Source organism: Pygoscelis adeliae, unplaced genomic scaffold (genome assembly GCF_000699105.1).
Source record: "Pygoscelis adeliae isolate BGI_AS28 unplaced genomic scaffold, ASM69910v1 Scaffold145, whole genome shotgun sequence".
NCBI classification, from domain to species: Eukaryota; Metazoa; Chordata; class Aves; order Sphenisciformes; family Spheniscidae; genus Pygoscelis; species Pygoscelis adeliae.
Window position 1 is genome coordinate 2,089,922 of NW_008824866.1, and position 16,930 is coordinate 2,106,851.

Genomic DNA, 16,930 nt, shown 5'->3' on the forward strand with positions numbered 1-16,930 from the left:
AGGTCAGGTTGGACGGGGCTCTGAGCAACCTGATCTAGTTGAAGATGTCCCTGCCCATGGCAGGGGGGTTGGACTAGATGACCTTTAAAAGCCCCTTCCAACCCAAACCATTCTATGATTCTATAGTAAGTCACTGTGGTCTACACAAATAAAAAGGGATATTATAATGCTACTCTCTACAAATCCTACATACCAAAGTTTTCAAGAAAATTCATGCTTTAAAAGTCTTTGCACTTCTACCATTAAATAACTGTACAGCGCATATAAAAAGACTGTTCGGATTATCACTTCTGGGAAAAGTGAGTATATCATACTACTGTAAGTAAAAACTTGCATCAATTTAAGTACCTTATATATAAAAAAGGACATTTTTAAAAGTAGTGTCCATATGTCATGGCAATGTTTCAAGTTCCTTTAACTCTGGTTACAAATGTTTGTTTGAGACCTTATAGAGTTCTTTAAGCTTGGCAAACTTTGACCCCCACTCTTGGAGGCAATCATAATTTAGATCTTCATCACCACTAATGGAGTCTAAGGAACTAAGGCTCCCTGCTAGAGAGCATTGCCCTTCTAAGCAGTAAAAATGAATAGTGTCAGCTGGAAGACTCTGTAGATCATTGTCTGCATCCCAGATGATTTGAGAAACATATTCCTTGAAGTCTGGGACACTGGTGACAGCTGATGTTGATTGTTTCTGATGTGCATGTTTTGAGAGTGAGTCTCTTGTTGGGCCAGTGGGTGTCCTGGAGTGTGGAGCAGCTGCCCTCAAGGAGAAGCAGGGAATGGTATGGAGAGGTTTCTTCAGTTCATCTATATTGTAAGTATTCTGGAAAAAAAAGAATACAAATATCAGAGAGAAACAACACAAAAGGAAACAGGTTCCAAAAATGTTTTAAAACTCAATGCAACACAAAACTGGATTCTGTGAGTTTTCTGCAAATTGAAGAAAAGAGAGAGCCTAGTTCAGAGGGCTAAGTTCAGATCATATCAAATCACTTTGCAATGATAGTCTTCAGCTAAAGCAAGAATGCTGTGTCCAGAGCAGCTCCCTCAAAGGTGGCTACAGATGATCAGCATCGTGAAAGATACAGATTGGGTTGAAATAGAAGCCTCCCACTCAAGAGTACTTCAGGTTAAAAAAACAAAACAAAACAAAACAAAAAAACCAATTGGATAAGGACAATACGTTAAATAAAAGGTCTGGGAAAGGAAGGTGAGGAGAGGTTGGATTTGCAAAGACTGGATTGAAGCTGCATCATACCTGGTCAAGTTCTCCACCTCCTTCTTCATTATAATTGAAGACATTTTCTCTAACATCCTCCCAGCTTTCACGCTCTTCAGGAATGTGGTAAATTCCTCCTTTCCGAAACCCTGAACTTCCCCACTGACTCCACACCGTGTAGGAGACCAAGAGTGCTGGAAGAAATAAAGACACATATTTGTTACATGACATATGACACATGACATATATGCATGACAAACAAGTAGTTATATGACTCCTGAGACATTAAATCAACTCTTAATTTGACAACCAATTTCCCAGGTAAAAGATGTGTAATTGTTAATATATAACCAACTTATATTCAGGAATGTAAAGAATCATCTATGTATATTACATTATAAACTTCATTAAAAGGGTATTTTACTTACCTAAAGGAATCCATTTAAATAGAAGGAATTTTGGCCAATCTCTGGCCTTTCACCAACCCTGAGTAAATAAGATACCCAAAGTAAGTAAAACACTGTTTTAATGAAGGTTACAAGTGTAATATAATCATGGACTCTTTACTATTCTGAGATGTGTATGCAGTTTTTCTTTATCAATGAGAAACAGTTTTATGGTGTTATTAACTTTTCAGCCAAAGTGCACCTGAAACTAGACACACTGTAAACATTTCTCTCTGCCCCACACTCCTAATGAGGCTCGGCTGTTAAGATCATTAACCTTCTAGAGAAAGATCTCTGCCTTCCTAATATGTGAATAGCACGTACTAGCTGTAGGTCCTACCTAAAACAAATGTTAGGGCTCAGGGCAGGTGGGATTTTCAGATGGAGGGGGCTGCACACAGATTTGCACACATAGATGGAAAGCTTTTATTTAGGAAAGATTGAAAATAAGTGATCGTGAAAGAGAGAAGTCCTAAATTTGCTTGAACTGGCTTCAAAGCAAGTAAACTGTAACTACGTGCTGACGCCTGCCTCTTAGCATCCTCAAATGAACTCCCAACTGGTGATGTCCAGAAAAAGTGAAACACTGATCACAATATACAAGGGTAAAGCAGACTTGATTCAATGGACCAAGGTACAAGATTAAAAAGAAGGAAAAAAAGTACTTGTTTTCCTACCTAGGAAGACAAGGAGGCACATGCTGATTGCCAGAATAGAGCCAGAGCTGAGTCCAATGGGCCTTCCAGCCTTCATCTGGCTAATTTCACACCATCTTCCCTTGTAACCTTTGGGGCACTGGCAGATAGTCTTGTCTGGGGATTGAGCCACACAGGTACCCCCATTCCTACAGGTCCAGTGTCCACAAGGTGATGAGGTACAGTGTCTGAGCCCTGTAAGGTTGTCAGTCACTTCTACTTTTCCAGCTGGACACCTGAACAGCAAAAGCAGAACATATCTTTTAGGCAAGCAAAGCATCTGGAGTGGTATGTTGGTTTGTGCAGTTTGTTACTATTTCCTTAAAGCAAATAATTAAGGTCTTTTCAAGCAAACCACAAATCCACATTGAGAGTATGAAATAGATGTAAACTCTAACACAGTGAGCTAGTAGGCTATGAAAACATGCACCTATGTTCTGCTTTCCCTATCCAGAAGATACGCAGAAGAGCTTCACTCCTTCCTTAAAAAAGGGATCCGTCAGCTTCTGAACAGACTAACCCTTTTCTACAGTTATGTTCAAAACCCCTAGAAGGAAATGGATGCCTGAGATCAATGGGGTTAGCAAGCACTTAGTATAAGCTTTGTAATGATCATCTGGGCCTTTGGGAAAGAGACGTCAGTGACCTCCTCAGAATGACCCATCTTGTCTTTTAGTACTTTAATTGGAAGAGAAAGTGATTTTTTCTGGTATGTAATCGGAGAGGCTGGGCAGGGATGCTCGAGCACAGACCTGCTTTCTGGAATCCAAAGGAGAAATACTAGTGAATAAATGTTCTTCATATTGTTCTTTCAGAAGTAGACTGAAGAAAGCAGTGTCCCAAGGCACAATTAAAAAAGAGGCACACAGCCTCTTTCAGCAATGAATCACCAGGCCTCAGAAGTGCCAAATTTTGGCTGAATTGAAGGAATGCAAATGACACCTTCTCCCAGTCCTGTGTGTATGTATGCTTGGTTTTTTTGAGCAGAAATGCCTGTATTTTTATTTTTATATTTTAATATATGTTTTGAAAACTTTCCTTAAATAGTGGATCTTCTCCAAGGAACTAACTGTGTAGGATACCAGCTGGTAGGCTTTGATTCTGGCCCTGGGCAGCCAATTTTAGAACCCAGTTTTGTGACAGTCTAATTCTGAAAGTCTCATTGTTTCATACAAAGTATGATTAATTTCAACTTCTTTACAGAAAATACATTTAAATATATATTGTATATGCAATATGTATTTTATATATTTTATACACATACAATATATGTATATACTATATCAGAATATATATATTGTCACACAGAGAAAGAGAGACCAAAGCTTTTGCAATCCACCTTTTATCAAAGGGCATTTTACTTCCTCACTGGCCTGTGATCTTCTCACCATGGAAGAAATGGTGGAGTAAATAGGTTCCATATCAGACTTGCAGGAAAAAGCAAGTTTGGCCCATGCTGGGAGATGAGACGGAGAGCAGGATTTGTCCTTGGGATGCCCCTCTCTTACCAGCAGCAGCAGAGAGTTTCACTGTTAGAAGCAAGTTGCCTGAACTAAGGTAGAAAGAAAGAGCTTCCCAACCACCCCTGGATGAAAAAAAAAAAAAGCTTAATGTACCGGCAGTCATATTTTCTCCACAGGTCTACACAAAGGAAAGGGCTGTAACAGGGCTGGCTGCTGCAGGCACTGGAATGGCATCCCATCGTGACACCTTGCCGCCTCAGAATAAAGCCAAACTCCGTGCTTTTGCCCTCCACAAGAAGTGGATGACCATTCAGCTGGACATCACGCATACAACCTGCATCAAAGCAGGGGAGTACACAGAGAAACATGTTGAGTTAGCAACATCCCCACCTCAAGCCTTGCCCCCAGTACATATGCAGGACATCTTAGAGCATTGTAAAAAACTTAAAATATTTTTTAAAAAGATCCTTATACTGCTTATCAGTTTTACTTTAGAAGAAGAGCTACAGGACACATGCCTGTGTGCCCTGGTTTATCTACAGATTGACAATACTTCTACAGGACAGCTTGGTTGTACCAATGCAACGATTTAGCAGAACTGTGCTATGAACCAGAACAGCTCCACTAAATTAATCTAGATTTAAATATAGTCTTAAAAGTGGGCCTAATGAGAAGCAACAGAATGGAAAAAGCTGTCTTCTGTTGAGCCACAATCTCTAAGTCCCAGTACCCCACCCCAGGAAATGGACAGCGCGCCATGAATTGCCTTCCAAATCCTTCTCCTCCTACCAGGAGGTGTTGTGTCTGTTCCTTAAACCCTTCCAAGGCAAAAAGGGAGTGAAGACTGCAGCATGAGTTCCCTACTTGGGGACTCTGGCATGGGAAATAAAAATCTGAAGTACTATCTTTCAATATCTACAGGAAATCTCACATCTTCACTAGAACCAGATACAACGGCAAATAGAGAGTTGAACATGAGCTCTGAATTCCCTAGTAGAGGAGATGGGATTTCATGGGCATAGTAGTCGCCATGGGAATTCTTACCTGGGTTTTAGACTCTCCAATACACTCAGAGATGCCCCTTTTAGGCTTTAATTGCCTCCCTTTGGGAGCTCATCATATCACGTACCTTGGAAATCACTCTCTGAATGATTGGGAAAGCGGTTTCCTAGCACAATGCTTGCCCAATCCATTTCAAACCATCTGTTTGTACCCAAGACAGAGGTCACTTCTTGATCACCTCCACCACTGTTAACGCGCAGGGTAAATTCGTTGTTGTAGCGCTCCATGGTCAGAAGAACCCACTGGCCATTGTTTATACGTAATGTCCTCATTCTCAAAGAGTGATTTTTGTCGCCCAAGCTGAAGTTAACACTAAAGAAACCCTGAACCACCTAGAAGACAAGAATAAAGATATTTAATGCACTTCTAAATGTTATTACACTCTCCTGCCTCAAGAAATGGACCTGAGTTTTTAAAAAAACAAGAGTACCGTTTTCATTTAAGTCCTTTATTCCCAGATAAAAATTACCACAAGAAAATGGCAAGTCCAGGGATTATCAGCTTTTTTTCTTTACAGGCCACTCTCTTCTAACTCAGATGAGCCTTTTTATCAATCTTCTCCCTGTTGCTGTCTACCTCTAAGTCTTCCCAGCTGACCCTCCTGTTACAACTGGAATAATTAACTTCTCTGTGGCTAATATAATCCAGACAGCTTTTTCAACAGCAACAAAAACGTAGAGACAAGTTTTATAGCTGGAGACAGATAGAAGCAACGGGAAAAGGCAAACAGGACAAAACAATCTTCCCCATTCATGTGTATGACATGCACTCACCTGTACTTTTTGCAGTGAAACAGCTAGAATCTATGCTATGAAAGGGTAATACTGAGAAGAACAACACAAATGAGAGTAGTTACCCTCACGTGGAAAATTATTGCTCTTTATTACATGAAAGAATAGGTGTCCTTAATCAGAAACTACATCTTTTTCTCTTATTGGGGTACTCCAATACAAATTTAAGAGCACTGAAACAGAATGGCTTTTGGACTGCTCACCTCCAGTCGGATGTATCCATTCCAATCGGCAGAGGCCAAGCTGAGAAGGGTGCTGTGGGAGATACGGGTGCGCACCATCAGCTGGATCTGAGTGCTGCGAGTGCTGAGGATGCTTCTCAGCTCATAATGGATCCAACTGTCCCTTCCAAAAGCCCATTCTGGAAGAACTAATCACAACACACACAAAATCAAAGCAAAAATCTCAGAACTTGCTGCTCCCTCAGATCTGTACTGCTTGAGAATTAACCAATTCTGAATGTCAGAATTTTAGTTCTTACAAAGCTTTGACAACATAATGAAGCATCACGGAAAGCATCCCCCCACCCCCCAGGGAATTAAGAGGAAAAGAACAAACAAAGGATACATAATTTAGGTAGGAAAGGGACAATCAGATAATGTCTCTAACATTCTGCCTGTTACAAGCTACACATTCTACCCAATCACTCCTACACTGAGTCAAATAACTCCTATATTTTTTTTTTTTTAAGATCTGAAGCATACCTTCCAGTAAAGTAGTTAGGATTGATCTAAAGACAAAAAAATGAGAATCTGATGTTTCTTTCAGTAGTTTAGTCCTGTGGTTAATAACCCTCACTGTTAGAAAATATGGACTTTACTTCCCATTTCAGTTGGCACAAGAGAAAGCCTGGGGTCTGGCACAGAGTCAAAAGTTATAATATGTAATTTTTTTCATTACAAAGAGAGATTAAGTCAGTGTTTATTATCTTAACTAGGGAAAACACACGGAAATTAATTCTTTCCCCATCATCCTGGGGAATCCATCTGACAGCTGTCCAGCAGAGAGTGTGATGAAGTTGCACTGCATACTTTTGTGGAAATCAAAAAACACTAAACCACCCAGACCCTGGTGCTCTTATGCGGCAGGCACCCATTTCAGTCTCGCTACCTGACAGCAATCCTAGATCTGCTTGTTCTGGGCACAGCTTACTTGAAAAAAGGAATTTCTTCTTACCACATAAAGATATAGTCCAAGTTAGCGACTAGACAAGAAGAACGCTGGGTCGCCAACAGCTAATCTAAGGTCACTGTCATGCAAGTAGAAATCCAAGAACTGCCTAGCTGATGCTGGGGCACTTAGACTGGTTCCCAGGACATGAAATATTAAATGATCAAGAGACTTCATTTCTGCACTCTCTTTTCCTCTCACTGTTTCTCCTCTCTCTTTTCTTTCTTAAAGCATATTTTCTTTTCTCCTCTAGCTTATTCCCTTCATATTATTCTTCCTAGCCCACTGTTCTCTCTTGTTCACGATCTCTGCAACTACAGGCTGTGACTGATGAGCAGGGATAGATTTTCTTGGGACACTACAGTGATTCCTGTCCCCAGCTGCCTGCTCCTTGCTGCGAGCATGGCTCAGCCATTCATAAAGCATCAGCTGAACACCAGCATTTTGCAGCCCAATATATTAGAAGAAGCTGGAACCAATCAAAGTTTTCCTATTACATCAGGATATGACTTTACAGATTTCGAGTAATTACTTTCTGAGCACTTGGTTTGTCCCACAGTGGTGAGGGGTAGGAGCCAATACAGCAGTTGGGCTGTGAACCGGCATCCCAAGATAATGCAAAACAGAAGAAGATTTAAATCTAGACAGATGTTTATAAACCAGTATCATCTGTCTGCAAAACATTAATACAAATAACTGAACTATATTAACCATTTCCGTGATCATTATAAACACTTTAAACAGTGAAGGCTGCAGGCCTAGAACATGCCAATTACAATTCCAGTCCTCACTCTGTCGGACAGACAGAGCTTCCGCTGAGTAATTTACTGTCATGCCTTTTAAGTCTTGTGTGGCAGATGGAAAAAGGAAGAGAGGGTCTGGCTGCCTGCATAGGGTATTATTGTTCCGTATACAAGAAGGAAAAGTAAGTGCATAGAGCTGAAAACATGTGTGTAATACACCACCAGTCATGTCTATTAATCACAGCACATTGATTCAATGCTAGCTCACCTGTGCTCCTTTCCAACTGCTCACTGCTGCTCATCCTCACCTGTACCTCATTCAAACTACAGGACTGAGCAGGCTAATCCTCTTCCAACACTACACAAAACCCCCAAAGGGGGCACTGGTGCTCATTACAGACTGTTACGATCAACCGCATCGTTTGTACCTTGTACCCAGAGGGAGAAGGCAGATACAGGGCAGGTAAAGTCCCAATAAACACCTGTAACTCACTTCTGATTTCTGCTTCAGAGCAATGGCTGCTGAAGGTATTAAGACAGGGAGGACAGAGCCAACTTTAAGTGTGTGTCCCCTTTACCCTAAACATGGCTGTGGGCTACTAGGAGTTAAATGATTTATTTGCTAAATTTTTGAATTGTGCTAACATTTGCCCCTTCTTACAATGTCTCTGAGGTTTTCATTATTAGTCTGGTGAAGTTCCCACTGACTGGAAAAGGGGAAACATAACCCCCATTTTTAAAAAGGGAAAAAAGGAAGACCCGTGGAACTACAGGCCAGTCAGACTCAGCTATGGTGCTGGGTCGCTCGTGGAACACATGCATTATTGTTATTTATATAGTCAAGGAAAAATGTAGTTTAGAACCAGAGAATAATTATATGATTGCATAATAATATCAATATTCTGTAAATCTCAGCTTTTATGAACACTTCAAAGTAACTATAGAACAGAAGAGACTATTAAGCAAATGGAAAACCTATTTCCAATAACAACCCCTAAAATACTTCAGGTTAGTTTCAGAGCTGGAGAGAGGCCTCTCAGAGGTCTCTGGATACTAGTGCAATATAAATGTGAAATAAGAAGTACATACAGCTATGCTGCAGTTAATGGAGATGTACATCATCTTACTTTCTCCAAACCTGCAGTGAGCGAGATGTTAAAATCTGCATCGCTTGACTTAACACTTGCCATGGTTGCTGCACGTAAAAGAGGCAATCAGATTTCCTCTTTTGGATTTGGACTGTTGTTCAGGTTTCATCAAGGCTGCAGAGAGCAGATGTGAGCACAAGCTCTGGAGTGCTAACCTGGGAGTATCTAACCGGCCCACTGGCATAGAAGTTAAATAAAAGCTTTCCCTGTGGATGTTTACAGCTTAGAGAAAAACAAACAATGAATGTACTATTCCTGTATCCTAGCATTTAATGAGTAAAGATCCATTTATTCCTAAGTACATATTAAGAAATCTCTAATGATACTAGCTGGAGTTGTGTGTGTGGATTGCTATACATCAAGAAAAAAAGGAGTTGAGGAGAGTGGCATTGTGGGAAGGGCCAGAATGTCCAGGGTAAGTTGAATGTTTTCCAGTCCCATCGATTTCAGTGGGAGCAGAGCATTTTGTTTTTTGATCCTATAGAGATGAATCCTCTAATTAGCAAAACAAGGGCTGTTGGACGGTCATTGATGTCTGTAGCAATTTTGCCATTAATTGCAAGAAGTGCAGAATTCGACCTAGTCTACTCAGACCATCTATACATATCACTAAGGAGGTCATTCTGTGGATTTGCCTATACGAAGAAGTTAGTGTGGTAATTTCAAGTGTGAAGGCAGAATGTATCACACCAATGTCCTGTGTGGGCATGTGTGGTGCCCTTTAAAGCAAGAGTTAGGCTATGGCTTATTTTCATATGAAAATAATACACATGAAAATACAAGTGGGCATTTGCTGTTCCTATTCCATCTGTATTAATTCCAAAAGTGAATGGCAACTGCAACATTTGAGACGACTTGCTCCTCTCCTATGCCAGCAAGCAATTTTGTACAAAACTGTCCTTTCCATATATTTTTTAGGAACCAGAGTTTAGTAAACTGAAAAGCATATTATTTTCTTTGCAGAAACAAGTTCTGTGGACCTTGTAACATGGTGTGACCAACTGAACTCAAATACTAAGCATCCCAGAACTGCAAGAAAAAGGTAACTGTTTTGTTTTGGGTTTTGGGTTTTTTTTTTCCACATACTAGGTTTTTCCTAGTTGCAGATTTCTTTGGAAGGATTATAGTTCATGACTTCTCATTTTTTTGAATGCATTTTGGCTTTGTACTAGTATTTGGTTAGATTTTGTACTAGTATTTACTGAGATATCTAGTCTAAAGGAGGGTAGGTTTAGACTAGATATAAGGAAGAAATTTTTTACGCTGAGGGTGGTGAAACACTGGCACAGGTTGCCCAGAGAGGTGGTGGATGCCCCATCCCTGGAACCATTCAAGGTCAGGTTGGACGGGGCTCTGAGCAACCTGATTTAGTTGAAGATGTCCCTGCACACAGAGAGCGGGTTGGACTAGATGAACTTCAGAGGTCCCTTCCAACCCAAACTATTCTATGATTCTATGATTATCCACCCTTGCATGCTTTTGTTCTCCGATACATATTTCATGTTAATTTTGTACAGGATAACACATTTGCTGGAGCCAGCCTGATATTATGTCCCCACATGCACACCCTGCTGTAATCAAGGGGCATTGCACAACCTTCAATTCATTCCAGTGACTGTCACAAGCAAATGCAATTATCCCCATTTTATAGATGGAAAATTGGGCCTGAGGACTTGAGGGTTGTGCCCCCAGGTTTCACAGAGAGAACATATCAAGCTGGCAACCTCATCACTCTTATAACCGCTGCAAGGTGACAAACAGTACCGTGTTCATTAAACTACATTTTGTGATCAGTATGATCAGAGAAAGAAGGCACAATGCAGAATGTTTCATCTTTCACCACTGAGAAATAAGATGCTGTGACGAAAAGGACAAAACAACCCATCTGACCACATGCCTCCCCTACAAAGTAAAGCAGGTCTCAACAAGACCCTCATCTGTGACATTATCTTTATTCAACAAGAGTTAGAAGGATCTTTACATTGCTGCAGATCGAAATCACTCCCAGAGTACAGCATGGTCTTATTAGGCTACTCAGTTCAAAGTCGTGGCACATTTAAAGCAGTATGTTTGACGCTGTTCCCACAGATCCTCACCATTAATTTCACCCTAGAACTTGCAGTACCTTTTTCACAGGCTGGTCCAGCATATCCTGGGGAACAGTCACAGTGAAAGAAATCCCAACCACCAACACACTTGCCATGGACGCCACAGGAGGCCATCCCACTGCTTTGACACATCTCATCCGTAAGGACACAGCCGGGAGCGCTGTTCAAAGACTCTGCAGGGTGCTGTAAATCATAGACCTGGAAAAGGACAAAGAGAAGCATCACATCAGGTGTCTATAGTTAACAGCAGTAAACCCAAGACTGGCCTTAGTAGCCCTACCTTACTATCAACAATGACATTGCGTATGCAGCCAACAAACCCTCTGAAGCGCCTTTGTGAATCGTGGTAAGGCAAAGTCTTCTTAACTCCACCCAGCTGCAGGGGCTGATGGCCACTGAAGAGCCTACTCATGCTGAAGGGAAGGGAGGGAAGGAAAGAATTAGTGGCATGCAAAATACAGCAGCTTGGCCGAATTCTTTTCCCCCCTTTTTCCTTCACTCTTTTGAGTCATTATGTTTCCAGTTCTTGTTGTTTGTTTTTGTTTCTTTTTTACCTTTGAGATCCCACAGTCTCTTCAGAGGCTTCACAGGCAGACAGATCCATTTGTGAGATCTTCTTAACGACACTGTCATTGTCTCTAACCGAGACATTTACGCAGTGGTCAAGAATCAGCTTCACTTTCTAGAGAAAAGCATTATTTAAAACAATTGCATCTGTGGGATGTGCATACATTTTACTTACACATTTTCTTTCACTTAGCAGAAGGGGGGATAGTAACTAGCAATTACAGTGCAGGAAACTTTATTAAAATAATAAAATACTTCCACATACTGATCTGGAAGGTTATTGCACATGGCGTATAACTGAGGAGCCACACAAAAGAAAGATCTGACTCTATCATGACCATGCCAAGTCACTGACATGGCAGAGGGAAGATGGGATTTTCTTGGAGTTCTCTGCCAAATCAGAACCCAGAGAGAGAATCTAGCAGAGCAGACGGTCTGCCAGGCTCCCCATCCCAGATCCTGACATGCCCCCCAGTTTATCTTATGGGGGAGAAGAAGGGGGAGCCTAGCAGATGCCTTCACCAGTGTTATACCAGCAAGCTCTTCCCTTTACACAAAAGCATATCTATTTCCTTTGTGCTGCCCGTCTAAAGTCACTTGGTGAGGCAGGGTTTCCCGCTCAGAGAAATTAAGGATATTTCACTCCATCAGTCCAGGAAGCATTTAGCCCCTGGATTATTACAGCTCTGTAGTCTAAGCGATAGATAGGATCATTAAACAAAGAAAATAGCAGGGCCAGTTTCAAAATTGGATCAGACTTCTCCAGGCCTTGTTCTGCTTCACTGCTTCAAGACTGAGGGGACGTCTGAGCTAACAAACTTCAATCCCTGCTGTTGCAGAGGTGATGGAAGACTGAGTGACAAAAGAGCTCTACAGAAGAGAGGAAGGATTTGGAAGGAATAATTAGTACATGAATTAGTGCTTCCACAGGATTGTCCATATTTACACTTGCCTTTCCATCATTTATAATTTTAATATTGTGCCAGCGGCGATCTGCAACATTAACTTTTTGTGACAGCTGCAGGAAAAGCTCACCAGAGCTGTGGCTCACGGTCAACGACGGGACACCACCAAAGAGCTCTGCAAAGGAAAGACTCTTATTGGATACACACTAACCACGTTCTCACTCAAACTCAGCTGAAATGACTGTTGCAGTTAGATTTTAGTTGGAGGAGTTCTTTAGACAGCTTAAAAAAAAATCCAACTTCTAACAGAGTGACACAGGATACAAACTGGGCATACTGGCAAATTGTTCTGCATTTTCCTTATTCTCCAAAAGTAACTTTCTGAACCTTTTTTTAAAAAAACCCTATCAACTGTAAGTAGAATCTCACCTTCACACAAACACAAAGAACAAATAGTCTTTAAGTTGCTAACCTAATGCAAGGAAATCTTCCCGTTCTCCAGGCTGCCCTCGTGCCACTGGTCCGTGGTACAACAGAAGGCCATCGGCGACTTCAGTGATAAACTCTAAGGAGATGCGGCTCTCAAAGCAAGGCTTAAGAGGAGGGAACCAGGCATAGCCATGGCCTCTGAAGCTGTGTTTTGTCTGTTGGCAGTCTGGTCCATGGAAATTTGCAGAACATTTGCATCTATTAAAAAAATAAATAAAAGCAAAAATCCACCATCCAAGCAGAAGTCATGAAGGGCTCTTCCCACAGCAGGACTCTCCACTTTAAACACAGGGGCCCATGTTGACTAGGCCATAGTGCGGGTTAAGCACTAGCAAAACTCCCATCATAAAACGTTCCCTATTGACTTGTTTGTACAAACACAATTTAGCTTTAGTTCTAAATGATAATATGTCTATGCAAGAATAATTCTGTGAACAAATGATGGAGACGTAATATACAAAGCACCTGAAAACCTCTAATCTCTTCAGCAAAGATAAGAAACCCACTTTTCACTAGGCTTAGTTATCAGCTTGTTTAAAGACTTTATAATGTTGACAGGGAAAGCAAAGGAAGGTTGTGGGAAGGTAATATGATCCAGAAAAAGTGAGAAAAGGGATGACAGTCATAGATCTTGATGACTTCACTCTTATTGCAAGCTACTTACTGGTTTATTTCCTTTACACTATCAAAAATAGATGCTTGGGGTTCTTTCCTTAATACTCTGGGGATTCTGTAGAAAAGAGTAATCACGGCATGACAATAACAAAAATGGTAAGGGGGAAACTAAAGGAGAAAATAAATAAAAGCAAAAATCCACCATCCAAGCAGAAGTCATGAAGGGCTCTTCCCACAGCAGGACTCTCCACTTTAAACACAGGGGCCCATGTTGACTAGGCCATAGTGCGGGTTAAGCACTAGCAAAACTCCCATCATAAAACGTTCCCTATTGACTTGTTTGTACAAACACAATTTAGCTTTAGTTCTAAATGATAATATGTCTATGCAAGAATAATTCTGTGAACAAATGATGGAGACGTAATATACAAAGCACCTGAAAACCTCTAATCTCTTCAGCAAAGATAAGAAACCCACTTTTCACTAGGCTTAGTTATCAGCTTGTTTAAAGACTTTATAATGTTGACAGGGAAAGCAAAGGAAGGTTGTGGGAAGGTAATATGATCCAGAAAAAGTGAGAAAAGGGATGACAGTCATAGATCTTGATGACTTCACTCTTATTGCAAGCTACTTACTGGTTTATTTCCTTTACACTATCAAAAATAGATGCTTGGGGTTCTTTCCTTAATACTCTGGGGATTCTGTAGAAAAGAGTAATCACGGCATGACAATAACAAAAATGGTAAGGGGGAAACTAAAGGAGCAACAGAAATGGGCAGGAGGACAGGGAGGGAGAACAGCTGGGCCCCTATTTCTTAGTTTCTACTTCCCGTAGATTGCTAGTACCTAATGAGAGCACAGTGACGGGGTAGGATGCAGAAAAAGATCACTCAGAAAAATCCACTGAAAATGGAGCAGAAGTAAAGAAATCTCAGAGTTGAGCAAATGATAGGTGGAGGAGCCTACCGAGAGTTTCTGGGCAGCAAGATTTCCCTGGCTGATTACATCTGAGCAGCAATGTCAGACGCAGATCTTTACTATGACCAGGGCTTCTGCAGCTTCATTCTGAGTCCTATCACCCCTATCAAGGGTTCTTAGAAGAGGCTGGCTAGTTGTTTCTGCTTTCCTAAGTTGGGATGACCATTTTTAAGCAAACATGCTTAAGTCTTACCTTCTGGAAGGGGACCAGGCTCATTCTGAGCTACTATAGTCCCATCATTTTTTTCACCTTCATACTATTTTGTCTAGAAGATGTCATTTTTGGAGAAAAAATGAGGCAAGGAATGTGGGGAAGAGGTTATTAAGTGACATAAGTGACATAATTTAAGTGCTTAACAACATTAAGGTAGGTTGCACAAAAGAAGAGCATTTTGCGGGATGACATTAAAGGAACCGGTACAGCCTGCAAACTTCCCAAGGTTTTCCCGGAGACTATGATGAACCTAAGTATCTACCTGAAAATAGAGGTTTGTTTGCAAGACCTGTGCATGAAGTATAACAAAACTCAGATCTGCCACAGCGAGAAGACACGCAGTGACATGTCCCCAAGCTTCCAGTCCTCCTCCTTACTGAGGAGACTGAGCTAGAAGCATTTTGCTTGCACACCAGACAAAACTTTACCAACCTGTAGCCCAAATCAGTATCCACACATGTGCCATCATTGAGACAAGGGTTTGTCTGGTATGAGGAGCAGGAGAGATGAGGACTCTCCCGAGCTGCACAACCACACAGGGCATGACTCAGGACTGTCACAGACACCAGTGAAATGCTTCCAGCTGTGGTTATTGTTGGCACATGACTCTCTTCATGCCTGCTGATGCATCCGCTGCTATGAGTGCAGTTTGCAGTCATGCATTCATCAATGCCAATCTGGGTTATATTTATATCCAAGATGTTTTCCAGCTGTGGAGAACAATTAGTTGCATTCATCTGACTTTTCCACAGAGAGGAAGCTCATGACGACAGCCATGAAAATCCCAAGTCTTATTTATTGTCAATATTAGTTGCTGTGCCACTTCCTTCCAACATCTACCTCACTCTATCCCACCAAAGGCAGCTCAGCCTGGCATCTGTTAAGGCCAAAGCCTTGGTATAAGTCAATTATAGTGTGAGTAAGCACTTAGAAGACAAAAATATTGTCATATTGATCATAAGCTGAGTGGATAAATTTTAATCTCTGATGGCTGTGATGGATTATTTACATAGCATCTGATCTGTATTTTTAATTTGCACTTCTGTCTTAAAAATATTGGGAAGGGTGGACAGGCATTGGGCAATGCAGAAATACCTTTTCTGGCAAGAGTGAGTTGGTACTGCAGCACTGATTCTAAACATAACGCTTATTTCAGCCTCTGTGTACCAACAGACACATTTCCAACAGAGTGAGTCATTTAACTTTGATCAAAACTTTTCTTTTGCAAGTGGGGCGGGAACTTTACTAAATTGTCAATGCACATTTCCAATCTGGTTTTCCACTGGAAAATGGTTATTTTAGTGCTTTGCCCTCTTAACTCAGAAAGTTGGAACTTTTGACTGGTTTGTGAGTTTCAGCTACAGAACATTTCTGTGTAGAAGACTATAAATTGAAACATTAAGACACCATGTAGAAAGGCAACAGCCAAACACATCCTTTATACAGAGTTTAACAGTCTTTCCAAGAGGAAAAACAACTTCACTTTCCTAAAAGCTCATTGTGTTTGTGTGACTTAATATGTACTTATAGGCTGGCTTTTAAAACACTCGTACGTGAAGCTTTTAATATAAGTGCTAAAGGACTGTTTGACTTTATTGATAAAAATGATTCATTTTTCTCACACATTAATTACTCCCTCAGTCATTCTAAATACATGCATTCACTAGGCAATGGATATTATCTGAATAGACACAATGAGAAGGTGCTTTAGTTTCATACATAGTATGGATACTTACCCATGCTCTGGAGGCTGCTACATTGCCATTAAGTTTTTCTGCTTTATAATAGGGTGGACCATAAACTGCAAACCAAACATCAACCCCTTGGGTTTGACTTGTGCTATTTAATACACTGAAAATGTGAACGTTCTCGAGTTGGACTGATATAATCTCTGAAAGCAGCTTCTTCATCTGGTAGTATTTACTCTGTTTTTCAGGGGACTGGGATATGAACTCCTCTGGAGTGATATCTGTAATAAAAGTTAAAAACCTGACAAACATGTATTTTGCAACTGTTGTAGCAATAGGAGAGGAGCACCACAGAATAATATTAAGGCTGCAGAAAATGCACTCAGCTGCAAACTCAGGAGTATTCTCAGTTTAGGGCTCTGAAATTTTCCATGCTGGCTTCTGCTCAGGGTTTGTGTTCTCAAGCTTTTTTACTCTTATTAATTTCTTTTTTTCATTCTTTTAAATCAGAAACATGTTTAAGAAGATTTTACTTTTCCACAAAGACTGAAACCATTTGATGAATTTCAGGCAGACACTTGTTCAAATAAAGTTTTTTCTGAAATATAAATTGCTGTTTTGTTAAA

The 16,930-nt window shown here is 40.8% G+C and overlaps 1 protein-coding gene across 1 annotated transcript in view; it reads right to left on the reverse strand.

Moving 5' to 3' along the window:
• Positions 1 to 424: 424 nt before the first annotated feature.
• Positions 425 to 16,930, reverse strand: part of LOC103917327 (neural-cadherin-like) — a 44,584-nt gene continuing 28,078 nt past the window's right edge. Inside the window, exons 21-33 of the mRNA XM_009324449.1 lie at positions 16,353 to 16,585; positions 15,049 to 15,326; positions 12,793 to 13,007; positions 12,368 to 12,495; positions 11,403 to 11,530; positions 11,129 to 11,261; positions 10,866 to 11,046; positions 5,883 to 6,049; positions 4,956 to 5,220; positions 3,980 to 4,160; positions 2,346 to 2,599; positions 1,262 to 1,416; positions 425 to 826 (exon numbers count right to left, since the gene is read on the reverse strand). Coding sequence (XP_009322724.1) covers positions 425 to 826; positions 1,262 to 1,416; positions 2,346 to 2,599; positions 3,980 to 4,160; positions 4,956 to 5,220; positions 5,883 to 6,049; positions 10,866 to 11,046; positions 11,129 to 11,261; positions 11,403 to 11,530; positions 12,368 to 12,495; positions 12,793 to 13,007; positions 15,049 to 15,326; positions 16,353 to 16,585 — 2,720 coding nt within the window. The remainder of the gene's footprint in view (positions 827 to 1,261; positions 1,417 to 2,345; positions 2,600 to 3,979; positions 4,161 to 4,955; positions 5,221 to 5,882; positions 6,050 to 10,865; positions 11,047 to 11,128; positions 11,262 to 11,402; positions 11,531 to 12,367; positions 12,496 to 12,792; positions 13,008 to 15,048; positions 15,327 to 16,352; positions 16,586 to 16,930) is intronic.